Here is a 26223-nt window from a genome sequence, read left to right as displayed (position 1 = left end):
GGTCCTCTGTTAATCTCGCCTGAAAATCACCTTCACAGCAACATCTAGACTGGTGTTTGACTAAACATCTGGACCCCACAGCCAGGCCAAGATGACGCATAAAATTAACCATCACAGACTGCTATGTTTGTGGTGATGTAGCAAAGTACTACTTTCTTCAGTGTGACTATTTCCTTGGGATTCTGAGCCCAGGTGCCACTGAGCTGCAAGTGCAGAAGGACTTGAGGGGTTGGCTTGTTTATTTACCCAAAAGGCTGCCTCTGGGCAGACTTTGCTGTAGATGTTTTCAGAGGAATCTGGCAGCATAAGATTCCTCAGGCTGGCCCTTTCCCAAGAAGCCATAGCTGTCAGGTAACTTCTGGAATGGACTTCACCTACTTACCTGTAAATTAACTTGCAGGAGTCTTAGCTAAAAGTTAATATGTGAATGGATGTCCGGAGGAATGAACAAGGTTGCTGGTTGAGAGAGGATTCCGACTTTTTCTTTTCTTACCTTATTTTTTTAGCTTATCTATCTCTTCTGTTTTCTTCCCAATAAAGCACAAAGACATCTCATAGGTAATAAAAATCCTCTATAAAAATAACTTTGGAGATACGGGCATTGTGAGTATGCTGAAAGATTACTTGGCTCCAGCCAGCAAGCTGAACGCAGAATGCCTGGGTGCCGGAGGCCAAGCACTACGGGTGATTAGGCCCCCAGCAAAGCAGCTTCTGCCTCATGGTGCTGCTGACAAGTGAAAAGTCCTTGGAGCTTTCTGAAATGGAGGTTTGGTATAAAATTGTGGAATTGCAGCTCTTTAACTCACGGTTGGCTTGAAGTTGATGAGACCAGGGAGGTGACCTGTGAAATCACACTCTTCCCTAACGGCTTGCAGGAGACTGGGCGTCCTTTGGCGACCTGGGTGCTGGATGCTAGGTTATCAGAGCAGAACGATTTGTGCCGCCCACTCACAGCCCCCCTTTAACTGTGAAACGTCTTTGGTAGATTCCTGCATTCAACTCCTCGTAATGCTTTTTCTCTTTTCCACATTAAGGAGACTGCCAGAGAAGAAGACTCTGGAGAAGTATTTTCAATACTGTTTAAACAGTGTCTCTCATGTCCACCCGGGGTCACAGTGAAGCCACTGGCTTCTCTCGCTCCCTGGCTGGAAGCAGGGGTATGGCTCTCTGTGCACCAGGGCCACTGGTCCCTGACCTGTGTTCCGCTTCCAGGAGAGATGTCTCTGGAATGGCCATCCGGTAGAAAAAGGAACTCTGGAGAATTCTCTCAAACAGTGGAATTTATAAAGACTATTGGGAATTAGATGAAAAATCCCTCTTATTAGATGCCCTGGGAGCCAGAAACACAGCTCCCAGTGTGGCTTCCGTGTCTCCTGGAAATACAGGGCAGCCTGACACCCAGCAAAGCACTTCGGAGTTGAACCTTGTTTTTTTTTTTAACTGCAGTATAATTGATTTACAATATTGTGTTAATTTTAGGGGTACAGTAAAGTGATTCAGATATATATATATATATACACACACACGCATATATATATCTTTTCCATTATAGGTTATTACAAAATATTGAATATAGTTCCCTCTGCTATGCAGTAGGTCCTTGTTGTTGATCTATTTTATATATAGTAGTGTGTATCTGTTAATCACATACTCCTAATTTATCCCTCGCTCCCTTTCCCCTTTGGTAACCAGAACTTTGTTTTCTATGTCTGTGAGTTTGTTTCTGTTTTGTAAATAAGTTCATTTGTATCATTTTTTCTAGATTCTACATGGTATTTGTCTTTCTCTGTCTGGCTTACTTCACTTAGTATGATAATCTCTAGGTCCATCCATGTTGCTGAGAATGACATTATTTCATTCTTTTTATGACTAATATTCCACTATATATATATATATATATATATATATATATATATATATATATACCACATCTTCTTTATCTATTCAACTGTCAGTGGACATTTAGGCTGATTCCATGTCTTGGCTATTGTAAATAGTGCTGCTGTGAACACAGGGGTGCATGTATCTTTTTGAATTAGAGTTTTCATCTTGTCTGGATATATGCCCAGGAGTGGGATTGCTGGATCATATGGTAACTCTATTTTTAGTCTTTTAAGAAACCTCCCAACTGTTCCCCATAGTGGTTGTACCAGTTTACATTCCCATCAACAGTGCAGGAGGGTTCCCTTTTCTCCACACCCTCTCCAGCATTTATTGTTTGTAGGTTTTTTGATGATGGCCATTCTGACCAGTGTGCAGTGATACCTCATTGCAGTTTTGATTTGCATTTCTCTAATAATTAGTGATGTTTAGCATCTTTTCATGTGCCTGTTGGCCACCTGTATGTCTTCTTTGGAGAAATGTCTATTTAAGTCTTCTGCCGATTTTTGGATTGGGCTGTGAGCCTTGGCTTTGAGTGAGAGATTGGATAGCAAGTCAGGAAGCGTCCTACTCAGAGAGGGCAGGAGACTCTTGGCCATGTCAGCTCCTGGGGACACGGGCTTGGCTCTGTCCCTGTGCCTGTCTGACTCCAAAGGAAGCCCCCTCCCTCATCTCGGGGATGAGCCCTGGGGCTCTGTCTGGACCGAGCCCACAGCGTCACCCACGGCAAAGCCAGCAGAAAGTGGGCAGCTTGGGAGCCCTTTGAAATGACAGCCTCCCTCGCTGTGCCTGGTGAACTCCGGTCCTGCTCCGCCTCAGACTGCCCACGTGCCGTCACTGTGTCACTGTCACTGTCCTCACGTCTGCCATCTCTTAGAAGACAGGGGTGGAGCCAGGCCCACCGCCTATCCTCAGGTCTGCATCCGTGCTGCACAGCAGGAGCTCTAGGGACCCCCATCCACGTGGGCCCTGGCCAGAGACCCCTCGGTCCCCAGAGAAGCTGGCACCAGCAGGGGTCCAAGGTGCGCCCAGAACCTTCCACTTGACCTTTCCCCTGCACCTTTCAATCCTTGGTCCTTTGCATATGAATGTTTACATACGTCATTTAAATTCTTTTTATATTATCTTAGTTTTTCATTTATTTTTTCAATAGCATCCATGAACAAACACCACCCCTGGTCTGCTCTCACCCCAAACCCTGTAGCTTTTACACAGGGGCCAAAAAGACACAACCACCAACCCCGAGAGAGCCTGGATTGGGGATGAAGAGCTGGGGTGGTAAGTGTCCTCTCAAGAGTCTGCCGGGGCTGGGGGGGTGACGCTGTTGTGAGGAGGGTCCCTGAGGACTGAGGGAGAGCACGCCAGCCACGTGATGATGTCCTGGGGAAGGCACGGGGGGTGGGGGGGAATCTGCAATTTATTGGACACCCTCATATGGCAGAAAAAACATCCCCATTGGTGTTCTTGAAGTCCTGAGTCTGAATCTGCCTTTGCGCTACTAGCTTGGGCAAGTCTTACAACCTTTGTGGAATTTCTATTTTTTCATTCAGAAGACAAGCTGATGACACCCACCTTGCAGGGCTGTTGTGTGGATTAGAGATCGTGACCCTTTTAGTGGCTTGGGGTCTGAATATGTCACGTCTCTAGTTTTTCTGATTAGTCTTTTATGTGCTCACCAGTCCTGGTCATCAGGATCCTTCCCACATCCCAGAAAAAAACAAGAGCCCTGGGGCTCCCTCAGCCTCAAAAGGTCAGGCCTGCTTCCGAAGGCCAGGTGGGAGGGGTGCCCGGCTGTGGCTGCTGCCACCAATGTCCCCGCTGGAAACCTGCAGTCTGGTGGCAGCGTGTCCCTTGCTGAGGTGGTGCCCGGGCCGCTGTGGATGCCACAGGTGCAGGACTGCCTTGACCTTGGGCTCGCATTACTGCTCAGTGAGGTCACGGGCCTGGCTCTTGATCCTGAAGCATTTCCACTGCGTCTGGGTGCTGGGACCCGGGTGTGCAGTCATGGGCACTCACTGCCCGGGCACAGACCGCCTCCCCGCCTCCTTCCCTAAACTGGCACTACTGGAGGCTGCCTTGCACAGACTGGGTCCTCTGGCCTTGAGTGCGGTGGTGAGCACCCCTCCCGCCACTGGGAGAGGGAAGGAAAGAACTCGAGGGAAATTTCCACGAAGATGGGGCTGGGGGACAAGGTGAGGCAGGCAATGCCACTGGGACAGAACAGGGGAGAGCGGGTGTCCGTGCCCCCCAGCTCTCAGGGGTGAGGCGTGAGTGTGGCCAGGCCACGGGCAGAGTGCCACGGTCTCTGAGGAGGCTGAGCCCCGAGGGGCAGGGACCCATCCTGTTTGCTCCATACTCTCTTTTTGGGGCTCTGGAAGGGGGTTCCACTGACTGGTTTCTGTAAACAAAAGATTTCCTAATGTGACAACAGTGGGTTGAATGGTGGCTCCCGAAACTAACATCACCATCCCAACTCCCGGAACCTGAGAACGTGACCTTATTTGGAACAGGGGCTTTGCTCAGGTAACTGGGGTAAAAATCTCGAGAGGCGGGGATTGTCCTGGAGAATCCAGCTGGGCCCTAAATCCAATGACCAGTGTCCTTGTGAGAGAAAGGCAGAGGGAGGAGACGACACAGAGAAGACAGACAGACGAGGAGACGACACAGGGAAGAAGAACATCTGGAGGTGGAGGTGGAGGTTGGAGGGATGCGGCCACAAGCCTCAGACCCCTGGAGCCCCCAGAACCTGGAAGAGGCAAAGGACAGTTTCTCCTAGAGCTTCTGGAAGGAGTGCGGCCCTGCACACACCTTGATTTTGGACTTCTGGCCTCTGTGAGAGAACACATTTCTGCTGTTCTAAGCAGCCCAGGTTGTAGTAATCTGTTCAAGCAGCCACAGGGCCCATCGAGGTCAGGCCGTGGGCGGTGCCTGATTCCAAGACACAGCGTACTCGGTTTTTGCCAAGATGGTGAGTTAATGTGAGGTGCTGGCTCCTTTCACCAAACAAAATCTGCAAAAACGATTGAGTAAGAGAACAAACAATCCCAGGCTTTGAGAAGGGCCCTCAGGGAGGCCGAGAGCCGCTTGGGATGGAAGGTTTGGGGCAGTGGTGGCAGCAGCCGGGGTGGAGGGAGATTGGGGTGAAGATAAAGGAGACAAACATCGTCTGGTCCTTCCACGCTGCTCGGCACTGCCTGGGGACGATCCTTGCCAACCCTGCGAGCCCAAGGTCAAGGCGGTCCTGCACCTGTGGGGTCCGCAGCCTGGACCAGGGGTCACCACAGATTTTCCATAAAGAGCCAGACAGGAAATATTTGGGTTTGTAGCACAAAAGCAACCACAGACACAAGGAAACATATGGACCTGGCCAGATTTGCTGACCTGGCCTGGGCCACTGGAGTGGGCAGCCTTGGGAGGGAGCAAGGGCAGAGGAGCTTTGGAGAAAAGAGAAGTGCTGCCCTGTCTGGACATCGTCGCCCCAAACCCACAGGACTGTGGACCCCAGGCTGGGGAGCTGTCTCCTCTCAAGGTTCCCAGGGGCTCAAAGGAGAAGGCAAAGGGGGCCGGCAGTGGGGTTCACGGTGACCATCCTGATGCCCTGGGCTGCCCAGGCATGGCTGACAGAGTAGCCAGTACTCCCAGGGGACACGAGTCCTCAAGTCACAACGATGGTCTCAAGAGAGCAGTAACACACTGGACCACTCGTAACACTGGAAACAAAAGCACAGCATCCATCCAACACCACAGGGTTGTAAGATAAGCACGACGAGGGTACTGAGGTGACAGGGGGTGTGAGGCATGTGAGGCCAGATCTGACATCCTGGAAATAACCGAGTGGACATCTTTGGCATAAAAATATACCCCAAATAAGGGACACAGCCGCTGATGGAACGGAAGGGTTGGGGCATACGCAGAAGTCAGAGTGGCCAGCTTTTCCCGACAGAATGTGAGGTTAAAGAGAGGGTAAAGCCTTGGCTGGAGCCCCTGGCAGGACGGAGTTGACCTGAGTGGATGCAGCAGGGTTTGGGGGTAAGATCGGAGTTCTGTAGGATGGGCTGACTTTGAGATGCCAGAGGAAGAGGCAGCCGGTCTGTGGTGGGGACCTCGGGGCGTCTGGGCTGCAATCCAGCCACAGGTGCCTAAAGCCGTGGGACCTGATGGGGATGGAGAGGAGATTCGACATCAAGGGGCCGAGAGGGGCTGAGGAACCTGCACAGGAGCTGGGAGAATTCACATCCCCGGCACCCCGGCCGCTGCCCGCAAGATGAGTGCAGGTCCCTGGGCCATGCACACCGTCCCGGGCCTCTGCAGTGCTGCCGAGAGAATGAAAGAGTGAGTGTAGCCCTGACCCTAATCGGAGACCCCAGCGAGAGGCCTTCTGAAGGAGGGACCAATGTGCTTCCAGGTTGGAAGCTCTCTGAACTCAAGTCAGCAATGGAGCTAAGTGGCCACTAAGGTTCCGGGGCACAAGGCCTCACGTGCCTGTCACATCACACGCAGGGCAGTGCCGCAGGCCAGCGAGGACTGCTGCTTCCTCGACGCTAGGAACTCACACTGACTTCAGTTGACTCTGTGAATAAGGAGGGGTGTACGGAAACAAGGATTGATCCTCTTTTGCTTACTGGAATCTTTTAATCGTTTTCAGCTTTGAATTAGGAGCTGACTATTTCAAGCAGCTTTCATTCTGAGAAGGAGTTTCAGAGCCATCTTTTCTGCAAATCCCAGCACAACCCTCATCATTCAGATCAACTCAGGTGCTGATTCCGAAAAGCGCACTGGAGCTGCCATGGGCCAGCCCGGCGACGACATGGTCTCTGCGGTGACTGTGACGCCACAGGCTCAGTGCCAACGCGAAGGGAGCTCGTGATGCAGAACCTGTAAACCACGGGTGGGGCTGTGTCCACAGTCAGGTGGGAAGACAGTCTTAGTATCAAAGGCTCTTTCAGTTACCACTGAACACAAACACCAAGCCCCTTGAGAGAGCAAAGTTAAAGCTGACCCCAAGTCACTGTGGAAAGTACCAGAGGATCACAGGGGAGGCTGCCTCACACTCAGGGCTCTGTTCCCTCCTCTGCAAAATGCGCTGTTCTGAGGATTCAATAAACCGGTCCCTCTGAAGCACACAGCCATGCTCAGGGAGGGGAGACAGGGTTACTGTGCTCAAGGCAGCTGTGGAGGGGGTCCCAGTGGGCTCCCCTTCAAGCTGGATGAGCCACACAGACACCCAGACATGTCCCTGAGTGCCAGACTGTCCGAGGTGCAGCAGGACTTGGAGCTCCTCTGTGGACCGATGGCAAGTGGCCTCCTGGATTCCAGCGCAGTGAATGGCAGTGCCAGGCTGGGCCCTGCCCGTCCAGACTGCACCAGTGCCTCCCAGCAGGTGGTCTGCACCTGCACCCGGGCTTTGAGCAAATGCTCACTTGCTCCCGCTTGCATGCTCTGTCCTCGACCATGGTGTCCTTTCTCTGCTTCACAGGCTGGGAACTTGCAGACTAGGTGTGTTTGTGTGAGGAGATGCGGGGTCTATCCCTCCCTCTTATTCAGATGGACGTGAGCTCAGTGACTTGTCCTGACGTCCAGTAGCACCCACACACCTGCCCTGGCTCCGACAGACACAGTCAGGAGTATACAGATGGCTGGTGCTGTCACTGAGTCACCCCTTTTCCATTCCGGTCATAAAAGCAGCATAAGAAAGCCAGCAGTGAAAGGGGTAAAAGATCACTGAACAAGCGCTTCTTTTTTTTAAAATTTTATTTAATTAATTAATTAATTAATTAATCCATTTTTGGCTGTGTTGGGTCTTCGTTTCTGTGCTAGGGCTTTCTCTAGTTGTGGCAAGCGGGGGCCACTCTTCATCACGGTGCGCGGGCCTCTCACTATCGTGGCCTCTCTTGTTGCGGAGCACAGGCTCCAGACGCGCAGGCTCAGTAGTTGTGGCTCACGGGCCTAGTCGCTCCGCGGCATGTGGGATCTTCCCAGACCAGGGCTCGAACCCGTGTCCCCTGCATTGGCAGGCAGATTCTCAACCACTGCGCCACCAGGGAAGCCCCCAAGAGCTTCTTTGTGTCCTTCAAAAAGCTTAAGCCACATTGCCCTAAAGGAAAGACGTATCAGCTTAGATGTTTCTCACGGATCAGAGCAGGTGGGCAGGGGCGGCCTTGGAGGTCATCAAAGAACGTGGGTGAAGAGCTGACGGTCTGAGAACCGCTGTCAGCTCACGGATGGGGTTTCTTCTCGTTCCGCCACTGGACTGCGTGCGTTGGAAGACGCGGGGCAGGTGGAGGGACACGAAGGCCGAGGTAGAGGGAAGGAAGGCCCGGCACCACTCTGCTGCTCTGTCCCGTTCAGACGAACCTCTCCTTTAAGGCCTGGTGGGTCATCACGGGTTTCTGTGCACACACACGGACACGTCGGCGTGCACACAGATACACGGGCGAGAGCACGTGCACACTCATGCAGGCATGGGCACAGAAATACACGGGCGAGCGCAGAGGAACACATAAACACACAGGTGTGCACACAGGTAGACATGCACTTAGTTGTATGACTGTGTGTACATAAAAACACACACGGGCACGTACACAGGCACACACACATGGGAGAGCACAAAGATGCACACAGCTGCACACATGGGCTTGCTGGTCAGAAGGCATCCGTCAACCCCCTGCCGGGTTTTTTTACTCAATCTCTCTCTGCCTCTGTTTCCCCAGCTATGGGTCAATGACACCAGCCCTCATCAAATGGGCTGTAAAGACGGAAAGTATGTGACAATCTAAAGCTCTGAAACACGGAGGGTGCGTTCTAATTTGAAAGCATGTAGACTTTCAAGCCCCCGCTGGCAATTTCTTATCGCCCGCCATCAGCCCCTGGGGATGGCCACGCTCTGGCCACGGTCCAGGCGGCCTCTTCCGGGCTCAGGTGGGGCCTGGCAGGGAGCCTCTGCCCTCTGTCCTTTCCTGTCGTCTGGGGTGGCCTAACGCTGGCTGTACCGGACACGTGTGCCCCATCTCCCCGTCTGCCGACACACGGCTCGCACACAATCATCAGCAATGAGTACTGTGAGATACTCTGAAATCCCGTTTAAAGATGGAGTTTGTGGAAAGAACAGAGCGGTCGCTCCGTCCTCCTGGACAGCGAAGCCGTCGACGCAGACTCTCGTGACCGCTGTGAAGTCAGAACGACTGCTGGGTGGTCGCAGCCAGCGAGTGAGATGTGAGTGCGGACAGCTGTGGGGATGGGGGCGTCTGGACCCTGATGTTGGCCACTGAGACCTCATGCCCACCCCTGGGACGTGGGCATGACTCTGGGGTCCCTAGAGGTCAGCTGTCTCTCGCCGTTGCAGCACTGTGTTTGCGAAGTGCCGTGGGCGCTCCAGGAAGTTGACACCCCCATCAGCAAAGCTGGTGCTTTCACCAGGCTCTCGTGCGGCTGGAAACACCAAGGACCGTGGTGCCAGAGAAGGGTCTGCGAGGTGCACTTCTGTAGGCATCAAGGCCATGACCCCGCTGGTCCAGCCTGATGTTCCCTGGGCTCTGGGAGGAACCTCAAGCTCTTTCTGCAGAGAGCCCTCTCCCACGGAAGTCGGGGGACAGCCTTGACCCCGGCACCTGCACGGCTGGTTCAGCTGAATGACCTTTACGGCGCTGGGCGGGCAGGTGGGGCTGCGTGGGGAGTCCTCATTGCCTCATGCGCTGTCCCCGTCCCCAAACCCAGAGCCCCCCAGGGCCAGGCGACCCCATCTCTGGTACACTGTGTACCTTTAAGAAATGTTTTCAATTTTCCTTTAGATCTTTCCTTGATTTTACTATTCCTGTTAGTGTACCCCAATTCTTTACTTTGAAAACTTAAGATCAACATGTTAATCTGACAGAATTTTAAAGCCGCCTCAGTGAAAAGAGAAAACTTACCGCAAAGCTGTGGTTGGCGGTTCCCTTCCTGCCGTTGGGGTTTCTCTGTGTCAGGGATCCGCGGGACACGGATTTCCGATCGAAGGAGTCATCATCTTTGTCTTTGAGGAAAACAGGAGGGGGGCTGCTTATTAATCACAAACTTACCCCAAACAAGTGTCTTTGCTTCCTAAGAAATTTTAAAAGGAGCATAAAAACAAATGTGCCATCCAGGACGAAGCTGATGTCCTCGTCACCACCAAGACATCAAGGCAGGCTAATTACGCCCTGTGCTCTGTGTAAGAAGGTGAGGTGCTGTGCACCATTATCAGGACGATTTACATCGCAGGATAAGGAAACCACCGCTGCCACCACCATCAACACCCTTAGGTGCTTCAGGCAGCAAATTCCAGGTATCCAGACACCACGTCACTGCAACGGCCCCTGAGGGTGGCCAGAGGGCACTGCAGTGTCCTTCGGGCATCAGTGGCATGACATGCCTGGTCCCATGGGTTATGTAGAAATATGGGGCCCCACTTGGCCATTTTCACGCCCCTGAGCTCACCTCCCAGGCCTGGGGGACGAGGGAAGCAGGTGACTCTTACCTTGACTTTTGGGGTAATTACCGAGCTTTCCCCTCACAAGATAGGGTGCAGCCACAACCTGGAAGAAAGAAGCCGTCTCTGGGCGTCAGTACCTTGTTGTAATTGTTAGGAACACCGGGAGCTAGGTTTGGATTTCTCATCATTCCTGCAGATTCGGATTAATCAGGGCAACTGTCGTCTGTTCCTGGGCAATATCTGAACTTTTAACAATATTAAAATGCACGCCATCAATAAATTAAGCAACAAATGCCGGAATATAAAAGAGCTGCTTAGCTTTCGGAGAACTGCAACTTTGGGTGGGTACAGTGGAAAAAGCACAAATTTCAGCCCCACAGAGAGGTTCCAATCCTGTCGCTACCCCTTACCACCGTGACAGGGACGATGTACGTACTCTCTCTGAACTGTCTCCTCATCTGGAAACTGGGCCAGCAGCCCCTTTACAGGATATTGGAAGATTGACTGTACCCAATACATTCTCAGCGCCCCATGGCTGCCGGGCCCCCCACCTTTCTTTCCCTCTCCCTTTCCTGTTGCTCACTGCTCTACTCTGGGCTAATTCATTCTCTGTTTTGCCTCTTCAGCGGGGAAGCGAGAGCAAAACGGCCTGACTCCCTGAAGTCCTGCCAGTGCCTGGCCCCCTGGGATTCAGCCTGGCTGGTTTTGCGGGCTGTACCAGGAGGCTGGCGGCAGACGCCTTCAGGCTGGGCTTCCCGGGACAGGTCAGGGAGGACCACAGCCCCGAGAAGAGGGTCGGGGTGGAGCCGGGAGGCCTGCCTGAGACCGTCTGTCGCTGGTCTGTGTGGTCTCAATCCAGTATGTCTACCTCCCCGACCCTCAGGCTCCTCATCGGTGCAACAGGGGGGATATCCACACCTGCTTACCAGGTTTTTTGAACATCAAATGGAAGGATGGAAAAAAAATACCGTTTTTAACTATGAAGAGCTACCCACTGCTGTTGTCATGAGAAGCACAAATGACTAGATGCTCGTTATAGCTCACAAGGGGCGCATCAGGCAGCAGGCAGGACCTGGAGCAGACGCCCTGCTCTGTGGGCCCCTGGGACGGGCACCGCCACCTGCACCCCAGTCACACCCCCGAAACCCAGGAGCTCCTGCTCCCTCCCAGGCCGCCCCTCCCCCGGGCCCTGCAGCCCTTAACGGCGTCACCGTCTTCCTGATCAGCAGGCTGTGGGGCGTCCCACCCATACCCCACATCCACCCTTGTGCCGTTTCATGCACACCGGCTCCCGTGCTTTGCTCCCACGGCCAGGACCTGCGGCTCCCAGCGGAGGCCTGTCCCCAGGCCCTGGAGCCTGCTGTGCCTGTGAACGTTCGTCACCCAGGACAGGGGGGCGTGGGGGGCAGTACATGCCCAGCACCTGGCCCCTGTGATGTGCACCGTCTCCAGGGCTCTGTGTTACTCTCAGCCCGTGACCCTGCCTGGGGTCTGCCCGCCTCCTTCCCCTCTGCCCTCTGTCCCACCCTCCCACTCTCCTGCTGGGCTGTCCTGGATTTTCCCTGACAAACACCCTATGGGGAGGCCAGCCTGTGAGACTTGCCGGGTTCTTAAAGTCCCAACGTTTCAGCTCCACCACCCCCGGACTTGTCACGTTTCTGGAAAAGTCGGGCCAACCGTTTACCCGCTTCCAGCCTCTCGGGCTTGGACGGAGTAACACATACCTTGACCTCACCCGAAGGGTCTGCATTCGGATCCTTAGGACTCTGGCCAAACTTCCCAACAAGCCGGGGAAGAAATACCTGGAGAACAAGGAAGGGGCCTGTGCCTTATGACTGCTCGTTTGACCTCCTGCCACAGGGCGGGCGAGCAGGACCCAGGGATGGTGTTCTCTTTAGTACTCGGTCTGCAAGGCCGGGATGGCACGTCAGCACCCACAGAGCACACACCGCTCCAGGGCTCTGCGCCCAGGGCTGCTGGGTTTAGCGAATTAAAGTACAGAACGCCCAGTTGGCTTTAAACAATGATTAAATTTTTTTGGTATAAGTATGTCCCAGATATTGCACGGGGTATACTTATACCAGAAGATGACTTGTTGTGAATCTGAAATTCAGATTTGACGGGGCACCCGGCAGCCGCACCTGGGGCTCCCCTAAGAGCACTTATCATCCTTGTGCCACATTTCCTCACACTGTGATTCGTCTGGAGGTTCCCGACTTGAATCGGGGAGAAGGATGTTGGTCTCACGTCTCTGTCGTGGGCAGGTCCCCATCCTGCTACTCTGTCACACCCGCCTTGAAACAGCGCTTTTATTAAGCCCGCCAACACGAGGTGTTGTTCAGCTTGCTTCCTTTGGACTTTGAAGTGTGTGTGTGTGTGTGTGTGTGCGCGCATGTGTGTGTGTGGACCATGTGGCTGTGTTTCCAATTCTCATGCAGGAGCTGAGGGTCCCCCCCACATGGCACTATTTTCCGTTAGAAATGACACTAGCAAATGAAAAGGAATCCCAGCACAGCCCAGGTCACTGATATCAGGAACGGGAGGCTGGCAGATTAAGGAGGAGGGCGGCGGCTGCCCCGGGGGACTCTCGCTGCCAGGCCCCGGGCTGCCCCGTGCTCCTGGCCAGGGCTCCAGGCACGACCCCCAGGGCCCTGCGGCCCCTCCACTCACCGGGAGGTTGGATTTCCTCCGGGGCTTTGCCGAGGTCCTCACGGTGAGCCCTGCAGCCTGCAAGGCTGCAATCCTGGACTCGATATCTGAAACCTGGGGGAACCACAGACAGACAGACAGACAGATGTCACTTGGATGTCCTTTCTCAACGTCACAGGACAGGAGGAGCAGCTGCCCCCGATTCACCGATTTCATCATGCTTCCCCTAAGATGGGTGACCCGCCCAGGGCCACTTCCTGGGCGCCCCATTTTCAGCCGTCTTCCATGGCTGTCGGGAGGGTCACCCCCAGGCGGGGGAGGGGCCCCATACATTTTCTGGGGGCTCATCCACGAGGGACGGAGGGAGGGGTAGTGACCGGGGGAGAGCTGAAGGCAGAAGCTTCTGGGGACGGGAACCGGGCCCCCTTCAGGTCCGTCCAGATCCCTCCGACGGCCCCAAACCCTTCCCATGGTCCTCGGGGCTCTCTGGAATCCGCCCTCCTCTCAGACACGCCCCTTCTCGCTCCCTCGGCTCCAGCGCAGGGCTCCGCTGCTGATGCCTGAACAGGCCAAGGGTGACACCGCCTCGGGGCCTTCGCCCGGGTTGCCTTCTTGTATTTGTATTACCCCTTCCTGACCACCCCTCGGGGCCGCCCCATCTGAATGCTCCCTGGGGCTACCCTCTCCTCAGTCTCGTTGACTTGTTCTCTGTCCCCTCCCACTAAAAACATAAGCTCCACGAACGCAGGGGCTTGGTCTGAGGTGCTCATAGCTGCATCTTTTGTGTCTACACAGTGCCTGCCATACTTGGGATCCCGACTGAGAACTGTTTGCTCCACAAGAAGGAAGAAATGAACGCAACGTTCTCAGGCTCACTTGCGCCCCCTAAGGTGCACGGCCTGGGGACGCGCCCCTTCTTCCTCGGGGACGGAAGGGCACTTGCTGAAGAGAACAGAAGCTGGAATGAATGGACACTGGGTGCTGGGTCCCCCGCACTCGGATGGGCAGACCTCCTCTCCTCTGGGGTCACCAGGGGGAGGGCAGAGCAGAGCCCAATCACCTTGACTGTCTCTGGGAGACCCTGGCTCTGTCCTTTGACCTTTGCACACCACTAACACAGCTCCTACCCTAACTCAAGCCCAGGACCCAAGTTTACAGGACGACCCTCGGTCAGGGTCTGGTCCCTGGGGCTGTCCTAAAATCTAAGCCTGTTTCTGGAGAAGCCCTCCTCACGGGGCAGGGAGGGGTAAGTGTCAGCATCTTCCTTCCGTGGCTGAAAACGCCGCCTGTCTCTTGCCAACCTAAAAGGGAAAAAGCGCAGGGGTGGGGCGCAGGGGGTGGCGTGGAGGGGGATTCCCACGGCAAGCCCCAGGAGCCTGTCCCGGAGCCGACAACGTGGGCTCCTGCGTGTGAGCCCTGCGGGGGGCTGGCCGCCCTCGCCAGGCCTCCGGGGCCCCCACTCCCTATTTGGGGGAGACACCTGCTCCGGGGCCGCCGGGGCTACCTCGCTCTCTGCCCGCTGCACCTCAGAGGCCGTGGCGGCCACTCTGTCCTCCAGCTGCGACAGCTCCTTGTCTGTGGTCCTGCTGGGCTGCACGGGGTCCTGGGGGGCCCGGGGCCCCTTCTCCCGGCTGGGCGTTTGGCCTGCAGCCGTGCACACCTAGGAGAGGGAAGCGCCGCACGTGACCACCAGCAGGGGAGGCCGCAGGGCTCCCACCGACACACGCCCCGCCCTGAAGGTGCTCCTTTCGCTACGCCAGGAGCTGCCGGGCCAGCGGGGCAGACCGCGGTGGGGCGCCGTGCGCAGCTGGGGCCTGGCCGCTGGCTTAGGCACAAACTGCGGACCCCTGGCCCCGCCTCCGAGTGTGCTGTGCCGAGGTCGCTCAGGCAGCCTCACCTCCTGGGCGGCCCCGGGGAGGTGCTCGACGGGGGTGCTGCCGCCCGGCTCCGCCCCGTCACCCTCGCCCTCCTCCTCGGATGAGGCCCGCTGGTCACTGACGTGGCTGATCAAGTCCTCCAGTCTTCTCCTTAGGGCCACCTCTTCCACGTCGGCGTCTGTGGGCTTGCTGCCAGCGGGACACTGAAATGGACGAGCGGCTGCGTCTCAGTGGGTCGGTCACGTGGAAGCACTGAGAGGAGAAGTAGGGCTCCAGAGAGCACCCCGCCCCCAGCACCCCCGGGGCCTTGGCTGGAGCTGCGGCCTCACCTACTCCCCGCACGAGCTCGGCCGAGGGGCCCGTGCTGCTCGTCTGCCAGAACCAGGCTCCGAAGGGTGGGATGTCCCTGGCGATCCTAACAGCGCCCAGGCCGTCTGAGACGCACCATGTCTGGACTTCTCTCTGTTCCCAAACTGGGTCCCCAAGCCATTTCCTAGGGTTTAAGCATCCTTACGGCGCCAAACCAAGACCTCAACCCGGACTGTCTGCATCTGCCAGTTGAGGCTACGGGGTGCTGACAAGTCTGTTCTCTGGGTTTTCCTTGGTCCCCCTGTGGTAAGACTGAAGTACACGACGGCCGTGTGGCCTCAGCGTCGCCCGAGGGCTCAGGGGTGGGTCCTGAGCTTGCATAAGCGCAACGGCATTCATGCCCACTGTCCCTGGTATGTCTTCGTGTACCAGGCTCTGTGTCCACGGTCTCTCCCACGAGCCTCCTGTCGGCTTTGCAAAGGGATCATACTCCCAGACACTGGTCCGGAGCCGACTGAGAAGTGTCCACAGTGTATCTGTGACTCTTGGAAAACTGCAAAGTTGTGTGACCCTCACAGTGATGCCTTCTACGACACGGTGAGCAGCACCCTTTACCACGCATCGCTTCCTGAATCTAGAGCCAGGGAAGTCTGTCACCCCGCATGAACTTGGATGAGTTTCATACAACCCAGAATATCTATTTGTCGGCCTTGGCTGGTGAGAAACTCAGAGCTAAACGGTGCTCATTTCTGGAAATCTCTCCTCCAGAGTCTAGCTAGGCCTCTGTTTCTGGAAACTATTTTTCAGGGTTGTATTTTTTGGTCATGATTTTCTAAGTCTCTACGAGCGGGTGGGAGTCCCTCACTGATTCCAGCTCTTACGCTAAGTCCACAGGTGGGGAAAGGGTGCTCAGAGCCCCTCCTTTGCCCGGCCTCACTCAGTACGCATCAGGTCAGGGCCTGGACCGCAGTCAGCTCCGGCCGCCACCCCTTCCTGCACTCCGGCCAGTGGTTCACTGAGCAGCTTTTTGTTTCGTCTGCCTGTGGACACGAGCTTTATGTGAAGGGATTTAGCGTGTTGGTTTTCAGAAGTGACCAGAGTCATGTAAAAAAACCAGAAAAATGGCCAAATTATCCCAACTGCCCTTTACAGCCCAAATAACTTGAGAGTGGGTAATGAGATTTAAAAGTTAAGGGCAGGGACTTCCCTGGTAGCAAAGTGGTTAAGAATCCACCTGCCAATGCAGGGGACACGGGTTCGATCCCTGGTCCAGGAAGATCCCACATATCGTAGAGCCACTATGCCCGTGTGCCACAACTACTGAGCCTGCGCTCTGGAGCCCACGAGCCACAACTACTGAGCCCGTGCGCCACAGCTACTGAAGCCCGCGCACCTAGAGCCCGTGCTCCGCAACAAGAGAAGCCACCGCGATGAGAAGCCCGCGCACGGCAGCGAAGAGGAGCCCCCGCTCGCCACAACTAGAGAAAGCCCGCGCAGCAACGAAGACCCAACACAGCCAAAAAAAAAAAAAAGTTCAGGGCAGTTCCATCCTGTAGAGCTTGCTCAGGCCAAAAACCCTGGTGTCATCTGACCCCTCTCTTTCTCTCGCCCTGAATCCATCCCCGCTGGCTCTGCCTTCAACAGGTACCCAGGGTCCACCTCCCATCACCTCTGCTGCCCTGCCTGGTTCACCCGCCACCTTGTCCTGCCTGGACAGTCCACCAGCCTCTTAACTGGCCTCCCGTTTCCACAGCCTGTTCTCAGTTTGTCAGGCAGAGGGCTCCCTGGGGGTCGGGGGGGGGGACGTGAGCAGGGAGGCCGGTCGCTCATTCACTCACTGGCTGTCTCTCCTTTAGCCCACAAAGCAGACGTCAGAGTGTGAGGTGAGGGTCCCCCCAGGACCGCCTTCCGGGACTCTTAGACCCCCCTCCCTGTCCCTTCCTTCGGGGAGTGAGTCACCCGCTGACGCTGCTGATGGGAGGGGGCCTTCTGCAACACGATGTTACACCCGCAGTGCCCGTCGGGCCGGCTTCCGGCCCCCTCGGCCCCGGGTGCTCCTGGCAAGCAGAGGGCAGTGCTGGTCATCACTTAATTTTCTCTGTGAATGGAACCAAGCGGCCTCGCAGACGAGTGCCGAGGGCTGGAGTGAGCCGACAGGGAAGCGGCATGTTTACTGGGATGCTTTTCTACAGGGTCCCAATTTCCTGAAGACGCTCAAAAATCAAATCTCCTCAGAGGCCACAATGGGTGAAGAGAACCCCTGTGATGATCGGAGGGTAGATTCTGTTGGGTCTGATGGGAATAAATCTTTCTCTCAGAGTAAATGGGGTTGAGAAACTTCAGAATCCCCTTGAGAAATGGGAACCTGATGCCACTCCAGGCAGGAGCTGATGAGGGTGTGGGATGGAGATTTATGAACTGCTGTTAGAAGGTGGTGGTGTTTCTACTTGGTAAATAAAAAACCCACACATACAGACACACACACACACGCATGCGTGTCCAACACACATATATGCATACAAACACATATACACGTGATGGCAGCTGGCCAGCACGACAGGATACAGCTGGGGTGACCAAGGTGTCTAAGTTTGAACCCCGAAAGCCCTATGTCCTGGGAACGCTTTGGTCCCTGGCGAAGAGGGGCGCCGGTTGCCCTGGTGATGCTGGTGGGGGAGAGGGAGGCCCAGAGGGGGATCTGGGTCAGCCTCCAGGACGGGGGGGAGGCAGCCCGGGGGCTGGGCGGCTGGGGGTGAGTCCTGGGGTCCTGCGGGCCACCGGGCCTGCGTGGGGGACACCTGCCACAGGCTCAGGTGAGAGGGCCTGTCCTGAAAGCATCCTGAGGGGCAGAGGGCCTCTCCCAGGCTGCGCGGGGGCGCTTCAGAGTGTGTTCCCAGCCGGCCACGGGCTCTGGAGTTCCTCTCCTGAGGGCCTGGGCCTGTTTCCTCAGCTAAAACCCGGGGACTGAAACTCTGTCTCTGGGTCAGCCTGGCCCTGCCGGCCCACAGAGGGTGTCAGACGAGGGCACCTCCTGTGGGCGAAGGTGGCTGTGGCCCTGGGGGTGCGTGGCTCCCACTGCCCACCCCAGCTGCCGGCGGAGCTGATCTCCAGGGCCCTCGGGCGCTGCAGGGAGGGGGCCGGGTGCTGGACCGGGGCCGTGGCTCAGGCAGACTCGGGGCAGGGCCTGGGCCTGAGCACTGCCGCCCCTACTCCCACAGCTACCCGGCTGGCTGTCTGTCCCTCAGACGCACATGTGCACATACACTCGCATTAGACCAAGGGTTCTGTTCCATTCACCCCCCAGAAGGTGGCCCCAGTGCGCTGGTACGCCCTCACACACAGGGTGGGAGGAGACCCCTGCCCGCTCTGACGGCCTGGACCCCCGGATACTGCAGGACCAAGTGAGGTCCCCGGGTCTTCGCTGCTCTGACTTCCTAGCCCCTCTCTTGTTACATCCGCACCAAAGGCTGCACATCTGCACCCCTCTGAGTTCTCCTGCACCTTTGGCTGGGCCCACAGATGCCCAGGCTCCAAGCACGGCAGACGGCAGGGGCCTGGACGGGGCAGACGCCCGCCCCCACCCTCAGCTGTACGGTGGAAACCCGCTCAGCTCTCTGAGCCCCAGGCAGGAGCTCCCAGTCGAGAGTCTTCCTTGCAAAGCCCGTGTTGGTGCCTCAACCTCCCTTAACAAAGGGGCTTCAGTGGGTCAGCAGGCGGTCCCCGGCTGACATGTACTTGTTCCGCTCAGAGATCTGCAGCAGAGGGAGGGATTCAGTGGCCGGAGGGCAGAGCCACTCCGGCCAGCAGGACGCTGGCACCTACCACCTCAGGAGCACCAAATTCCCAAGCAGTGGAAGGAAAGGTCAGGCCACCATTCGTGATGTGCCCTGGGAAGGTAACTGTGAGGCCCATTTTCTGACAACCAGGGTCCTGGAACACCAAGCAAAAGCTGGGAGCGGTACCAGAAGCGGGGGCGGGGGGCGTTGGGGGGATGAATAAAGCAGGACAGGTGACACGTTCAGCGTCACGGCCGTGGCGCAGCCATCGTCACTGCTGAGCCTGAGCCGCACAGGAAGGTGTGAGTTGATTATGCCAGGCTGCTCAAAGTCAAGAGCGCCGGGTCACTGTGGGCCAGGAGGCCTGCCAGGTAATGACCTAAAAGTACGACTGGCTCATCCCTTGAGTCACCAGCTCTTGAGTCACCGGAGTCTATTAACTCCCAGGCCGGAAAATGAGAAAATCAATTCTACTGTTTTCTTCCAAGCCCAGCAGATGCATCTCGCCTGCCATTATCTCATCTGTGGTCCACCTTGTCTTAAAAGAGAGAGATGGCTCCAGCAGGCGGGCAGGATGCTTCTGCATTGTTCCGCAGGTAATTAGTTTCATCTTCACAGCACCGAGGGCTTTGAGTGGGCAAATCTGCCCGGAGAAGAACACAAGCTGAGAAACTTCAACACGAGGGTTTTGGCGGGAGTGGCCCCAGCCCTCGCCTCGAGTGGCTGCTGGTAATCGAGACCAGCTGTGGGCACACTCATGGCACCTGAGAGGCAGCGATCAATACCTGGGGGGGGGGGATGCTCCGCAGGTAGCCGTGTGTCCCTGGGGAGCGTGGTGGGCATGAACCCGTGGCCGGAGAATAAGAGCCGACCCAACCAGGGTCCGGCACCGGCACAGTGAAGTATCACCTCCAGAGAGAAAGAGAAAGAAAAGCATCCCACGATGAGAACTCGGAAAGTTCTCGTCCTGACGGAGGAGGGGCAGGAGCTGGGGGCAGCACGGAGCCATGGAGAGACCACAGCCCTCGGAACGGGAGGTGAGCTGCAGGCGGGTGGTTTTCTCTGAGCAAGATCCTGTCCACATGCCGCCAGGACAGCCTGGACACATCCTGGTTTTCCATCTGGGATCAAGAGCCGCTGGCCCCCTGCAGACACCCCCAGGGAACACCTGTCTCTCAGGTGCTCAGGAGCCCAAAGCTGCTCGTGCCCCTCCCTTCTGCCAAAAGCGGGAGCCGCTCTGTCCCGTGTGAGCTCCGTCCAGGTAAATTACACGCTATCTGGACACACGGACGGCAACTTGGAATGAACTTCTGGTGTTTTCAACTCGTTTGCAGCAAAACACAGATTTACAATTTAGGAATGCAGTACAGACAGAGGAGGAAAATGAGCTACTGTAATTTGGCACTGGTGAGGCTTTCGTGGGGAAACCGAGTCAGTGTCTTTAGCCTGAGCTCTTGGGGCACCGGGGGCTCAATACCCACCACTCGGGCCAGGGTGCGTGCCAGGGCTCCGTTTCCTGCATCTCCTTGATCTCAGCCCCTTGGAAGCATCCGTCCTTGGTACCACATGCTGTGCTATCTTTGGCCTCTCTCAGCATGAGTGATTATTTATAGAAAGTCTTTGTTGAATATCCCTCACCCAGAAAGTCCTGACCACGAGTACGGGTGCAAAGACAGGCAACAGGTCAGGGGAGGACCATTCAGACTGACCCCAACAGAACATTACTCTCGAGAACTCTCGAATCCCCACGGCACATCTGCGAGTCCTGTAAGCGGCTGCCCTGGGTCTTCCCCGAGGCACAGGGACGCTACTGCCCTCTGGAGGCCACTCTTTACACTGCCTGATTCCCTTTTCATAAAGACACAGGCGAAGTCAGTCGAAGTAAATAAAGTCAAGAGAAAGAAATGAAGAAGAAGAATTCCAGAGACAAGATACAAGCATGAAACAGAGAATAATTTTCAAGGAGGCATAAAGCATGGCTGGTGTCAGTGGGACTAAATACCAGGATATGTGTTTTACTGAACGTCACTAAAGCTGCTAAATTAAAAACTTGCTGAAAATAGACAATTTAATCCTAGTCTTTATCCCATTGTCTTCTGGCCTGGACACTGGGAACTTCTCTGCCAGTTGTGGTTCTGCCACCCAGGGCGGTCTCTGCCCTGGGGAGGTCTCTGTCCTGGCCGCACTGGCCCTCCACCATCGTCCCCCAGCCTTCCCAGGGGCCAAGCCAGTCACTCCCTGGTCTGAATCAGAGGACACTTCCTTGCATCAGCATCTCCCCTGCTGTTCCATAAAAGAAGAGTGAGCCCCCTGGGTCGAATGGCAGAGAGAGGGCTCCTCACTGCAGGCCTCCTTAGGGCCTTTCAGGCCCTGCTGTGCTCAGGGCAAAGGGTCAGTGGCTTCTCTCAGAGATGGAGGTCAGAGCAGGAGGAACGTCCAGCCCCGGGGTCGGGGGATGCTTCTAGGTGATATTATAGGAAAGAGAGCCAGCTGGGCCTGAGGGCACTGACTCTGCAGAGGGAGATGCAGAGTTTAAAAACTCCATGTTTCTGCCCCGTTGACATTTTAGATCAATTTTAGAACAACAAACCCCCCCACCCCCCGAAACAAATAACAACACACCTGACACTGATTCACCAGAAAGCCATGCAAAGAAAGGCACCTTCTACAAGTCAGGTGCTCCTCTTTGCAGATCATTTCCAGAGCACAGCTGTGAAGGGACTGAGGCTGGAAGGGCCCCTAACCTGTTCGAGATCAGCTTAGACTGAGGAGAGGCCCCCCACCGTCCAAGCCCGGGAAGGGTGAGCCCCGGGCAGATCAGAGGCGGAAGGGGGTGTGGACGGAAGCAGAGGGCTCAGCAGAGGCCCGGCCCGCTGGCAGCCCTACTTGTTATCCCCAAGGCCCTGGAGAGCAGTCTGTAGCCCGTGGCTGCAGAGCTGGACCACACCCCTCGTCCCACGGCTTCTGACATTGCATATCTCTGTTGAGCAGGCTTGTGCAATTTTACAGTTTTGAAGTACTTTTAATTTCTCAGAAATGAATTGATGTTAAGGTAAAAAGGCTCCACCCAAAGAAGGAACTAGAATGCGTTCTTTCCGGCCACCTTACCTGGTTCTCAGACAAGGTCTGGCCTCTCCGTCTGGGATGGTGAGATGCCACCCTCTGAGCCCAGATGCTTTCTTCATCCGAGGTGTCCACGTCGGCCAGATAGTGGGATGGGAGCTGCTCATTCCCGAGGACCTTTGTTCCTTTGGAGGAAGAGTGGGTTTGGATTATTTGGAGTGAAAAGCTGAAAGCCAATGGGCATTTTCTCCAAGGAAGAGAAATGAGACATCGAAGAAAACGGAGACATGATTCTATTCCATTGATATTATGGGGCTGAGATCCCTAAACCAAAATAAGAATGGAACAGAGTCCATGGTCCCACACAAGGAATTTCAGGAGCAGAAGCCCCTACCCTGGCCAGCACTCACCGGGGGGCTCCAAGGTATGAAAGCCAGGTGGGCAAAGCAAATGTAATATAATTACATCACATGGCATTCCATGCGCCTGGGGTGTGGCAGACATACGTCCCGGGAAGTTTCCACGAGTGGAGGTGACTTTGGGAAGTCTTTCCACATTGGTCACTGGGGACAGCTTTTCCTGCCAGACTAGTGATTCGCAGACTCTCACGGGCACGGGTCACCTATGGTGTGGCCTGAGATGCTTATTCCTGGGCTGTGTTGGTGGAAGAGCCCCATGTTCTCACCAGAAAGTACCCCCAGAGCCCCAGGGTGGCCTGGAGGGCACCACATCCAGCCGTGCCGGGACGGGGAGGGCTTGACCCTCCTGTGGGGCGACCCACAGGAGCCAGCGTCGCAGGAATCAGCCGCACAAGCTTGATGTGCAGCCGGCCACGTGGCTCTGCCAGCACCCTGAACGACCTGGGGGCAAGGCCCTGAGCTCCAGGTGAGACTCTGGCCCTGTGCACACTGTGGTTTCAGCCTGGGAGACGTGTGCTAACGACCTGGCGATGCCGTGTTGGATGCCTGGCCCCCGTGAGCTCATAAATGTGCGTTGTTCTAAGCTGGTAGGTTTGTGATAAGTCGTTAGGTGGCAAGGGCTAACGGATACAACCATCCCATTTAGAGCCCACAACAGTGCGCTGAGTTAGGCACTAACCCTATTTTACAACGAGGAAGCCGAGGCACGGCGGTTCAGAGGTCTGATCAAGTACACACAACACTCCTTTAAATTGCAGACCTTGTAGCTTGTCTGATGCACTATTAAGAGACGACACCGCCAATCAATCTCCAACGCACTCTTTTCTACCACACTCGCTGTAAGACGCTCCCAATTTGAGATGAGGTGACAAATGTGTCTTAGAATCAATGAAATCGGGTGGTGAGTTGGTCAAAAGAGCTGGGCTTGAAACGCAGAGCTGCCTGTCTCCCAGGCGCATTTCCCAGCTCGATACTGTCTGTCTCAGCTTCTCCCTCTCCCCGCTGCGACCCCATCCACGTGCTGGGGTTGATTAGGGATCCTGGGAGGAAATGCGCGTGTCCAAGTCTTCATCCTATGACTTGGTCGATGTAGATTCATTTATTCATTGTTTATGGGGAAGTAAAACTGCCCTCCCACTGCCCCCAGACGCCTCCAGGATCCTAATGGGCGTGTGAATCATGAGATTACAGTCCCTATAATATAATGAAAAGGGAAAACGGAAAGCAGGCCCATTTCCTGGCAGATGGCATCTTAACCACCTTTCCCGGCAGCTGGCCCCATGCTGCAGCCACGTGGGAGCACGTCGGTGGGGAGCAGCCCGTGCTGCTTCTGTGGTCTCATTTGCTCTTTCATCACTAGGGTACCTGAACCCCTGGACCCCAGTGCACACTCCCCCAGGGCACAGGAACAGACAGTGATTCGGGATTTCATTATGAAGCTGACTGTCTGACAACAATATTAAACTGAGGATTTAAACTAGGGTCTAAGCACTTACGGACCTCCCGAGTCACAGCTGGGAGGGAGGTGGCCGAGACGGAACCCACATCACACGTCCCAGGTTTGGAGCTGTCCTGCCCTGTGGTTAAGGTGGCCGGTCCGGGTGACCAGCGATCCTATCATTTCAGGGACACCTGCCCATCCCTACCCCACTCCTGCTCGATGTCCCCCCGTCAGAGGTGGCAATGAGATGTGTGGCCAGGGCAGGCGTCAATGCTGGTACTTCTGGGTGTTACCAGGGAAGCACCCAGCCCAGGGGAGCAGGGGTTGACGGCGTGTGCCAGGACTGCACGTGCTGGACAATCACAATGAAGGAACGGGCTACGCACTGAAAATCAGTCAGGGGGCTGGCACAGATCGGGGTGGTGGGGCAGGCTGCCAGCGACCCTCTCCTCCATGCAGAGCCCACGTGCAAGACGGTGGCCAAGGGCACCTACCAGGTGTCGCAGTGGTCCCCGGGGCCGTCGTGCAAGACTTTCCCGGCAGGCAGAGCTCAGCGAGGGCGTCTGGTCCGGCAGGCGAGAGGCTGGCCATCTGCCCTTCTGGACAGGAGTGGCACCCAGAGGCCCTGGCATCAGCCTCGTCCAGGACCACGGGCTCCTGGGAGGTGGTCTCCTCTGTGCAGGGCTCATCTGTGAGGGCCTGAGCACACGGGGCCTGTTGGCAGGTTTTACTGGGAAAGGGCAGCTCCTTGGAATGTGGGTCTTTCCAGTCCAAGTCCTGAGGGTTTCCAGGCATCATCTGACCGACCGAACACCAGACACCCATCCTCTCTGCCCCTTGCAACTCAATTCCCTTTCATTTCAAAGGGCTCCGGACTTGCCGCTAGAGCAGGACCCGTGGCCCAAAGACCTTTTGGGTGCTGGCTCCCAGCTCCCCGCCCTGTTGTGTCCCCGCCCGCAGGAGTCTGCAGATCAGCCCTGGAAGACCGAGCCTGGCCCCAGCTTTGGGCTGGCGCCATTTGAGCCCGGGCACTGAGACGTCAGGGCTCCAGCTGAGGGGCTCCTCGCTCTGGGGCTCGTGCCCCGGCTGCCTGTGCTGCGTGTGACGGTCCTGTGCGTGCCGGGCTCAGTCTCTAGTCCCTTTGGGAAGGGATCCTGTGAGGCCGAGAGGACCACCCCTCGTCCAGGTGAGGCGCGGGGACGGAGCCTCATGCAGGTTCCCCAGACCAAGGGCACGCAGCTAAGGAGCAGAGTGACTACACGGCCGGTTCTCCTGGGCGGCCCCCGTGGATGCCGCGTGTCCTGGTGTGATTATTAACAGCAGCCTATCCCGCCTACAAGACTACCCTAGTCTGGGCAATGACGTAGAGGACCCCGCTAATCAGACGCAGTGGGTGCGGGCACACGTCGGGCCCTGGCTGATCCTCTGCCCTCGCTCTTGAGTCTCGGGGGTGCTGCCTTCATTCGGGGACAAGCACCCACCCCGGACGCCCCAGGGCCCTGACTCATTTGCCCCACACCACACTTCTCCGAGCAGCCGACCCCGTCTCTCCAGGGACCGGAGGGTGTGACGTTTCTATGCCCCCCACCCCAGCTGTCCCCCTGCCTGTCATGCCCCCATGGCCATCAGACTGTTTCCCAGAATGCTGTCCCCCCACCTGGGGCCTGAAAACCTGTCGCCCAGGTTATCCTGGGATGGCTGCGGGCAGAAAAGAGAGCCCACTGACCTGCAGGTTGTCCGCGGCCCCTGAGACCAAGGACAGGCTTGGGGGGGGCCCGCAGGACGGAGTGGAGTCGTCAGAGTCTGCCTCGAAGTCCAGGCCGTGAACGGGGAGGACGCGCTTCTTCTGAGCAGGAAGGGATGCGGGAAAGAGGAGGAGAGGGAGGGCCAGACTGACTGAGGGCCACACGCCCTCACCTCGGGCAGCGGGGAGGGCATCTCCAAGGGCACAGCCACCTCCTGGGGCGGCACCGGGGGGCTGCCCAGAGCACCACCCCCCCACCCATCACAGGCTCTGCATCCCCAGCGCCTCTTAGAAGAGAGGAAGGAATCACCCGCTCAGCCCCCGACGGGCACACGGCTGCTCAGAGGTGCCGAGGACGCAGCCCCAGGAGTGCCGCCCTGGGGGGCAGGCAGGCTTCTCTGGGCTGACGGGTGCTTCTCACCCCTCACCCCTTAGCGAATGAGGGGTGCCCAGCGCCGGGAAGCAGAGGGGGGAGGGAGCTCCAGAGAGCTCCATCATCTTTAGATGCAAGAGCAGAGTTTATTCCAAATCCTTCCCTCATAATGGTTTCCATCCTTTAAACGTATCGTGTAGGGAATATTCAACACTGGATAGTATTCACTGAGCTTAGTAAACGGG

General features: G+C 56.3%; 1 protein-coding gene across 7 annotated transcripts in view; it reads right to left on the bottom strand.

The window, feature by feature from the left end:
• Positions 1–7662: 7662 nt before the first annotated feature.
• The window catches only part of MLPH (melanophilin), a 41581-nt gene continuing 23020 nt past the window's right edge, over positions 7663–26223 (bottom strand). For 2 of the 7 annotated variants that reach the window (XM_059929004.1, XM_059929003.1), the window contains 10 exons: positions 25588–25707; positions 24356–24638; positions 22047–22186; positions 14874–15056; positions 14481–14636; positions 12998–13090; positions 12052–12129; positions 10373–10430; positions 9789–9889; positions 7663–8270 (listed from right to left, as the gene is read on the bottom strand). In XM_059929004.1, the coding sequence (XP_059784987.1) occupies positions 8226–8270; positions 9789–9889; positions 10373–10430; positions 12052–12129; positions 12998–13090; positions 14481–14636; positions 14874–15056; positions 22047–22186; positions 24356–24638; positions 25588–25707 (1257 nt within the window). In that variant the 3' untranslated portion in view covers positions 7663–8225. Of the gene's footprint in view, positions 8271–9788; positions 9890–10372; positions 10431–12051; positions 12130–12997; positions 13091–14456; positions 14637–14873; positions 15057–22046; positions 22187–24355; positions 24639–25587; positions 25708–26223 lie in introns of all 7 variants that reach the window. The other 5 variants (XM_059929006.1, XM_059929005.1, XM_059929009.1 and 2 more) reach the window with 5 other exon arrangements.

Source organism: Balaenoptera ricei, chromosome 7, assembly GCF_028023285.1.
Source record: "Balaenoptera ricei isolate mBalRic1 chromosome 7, mBalRic1.hap2, whole genome shotgun sequence".
NCBI lineage: Eukaryota > Metazoa > Chordata > Mammalia > Artiodactyla > Balaenopteridae > Balaenoptera > Balaenoptera ricei.
Note: the sequence above shows the minus strand (reverse complement) of the source record. Positions and strands in the feature narration are given on the sequence as shown.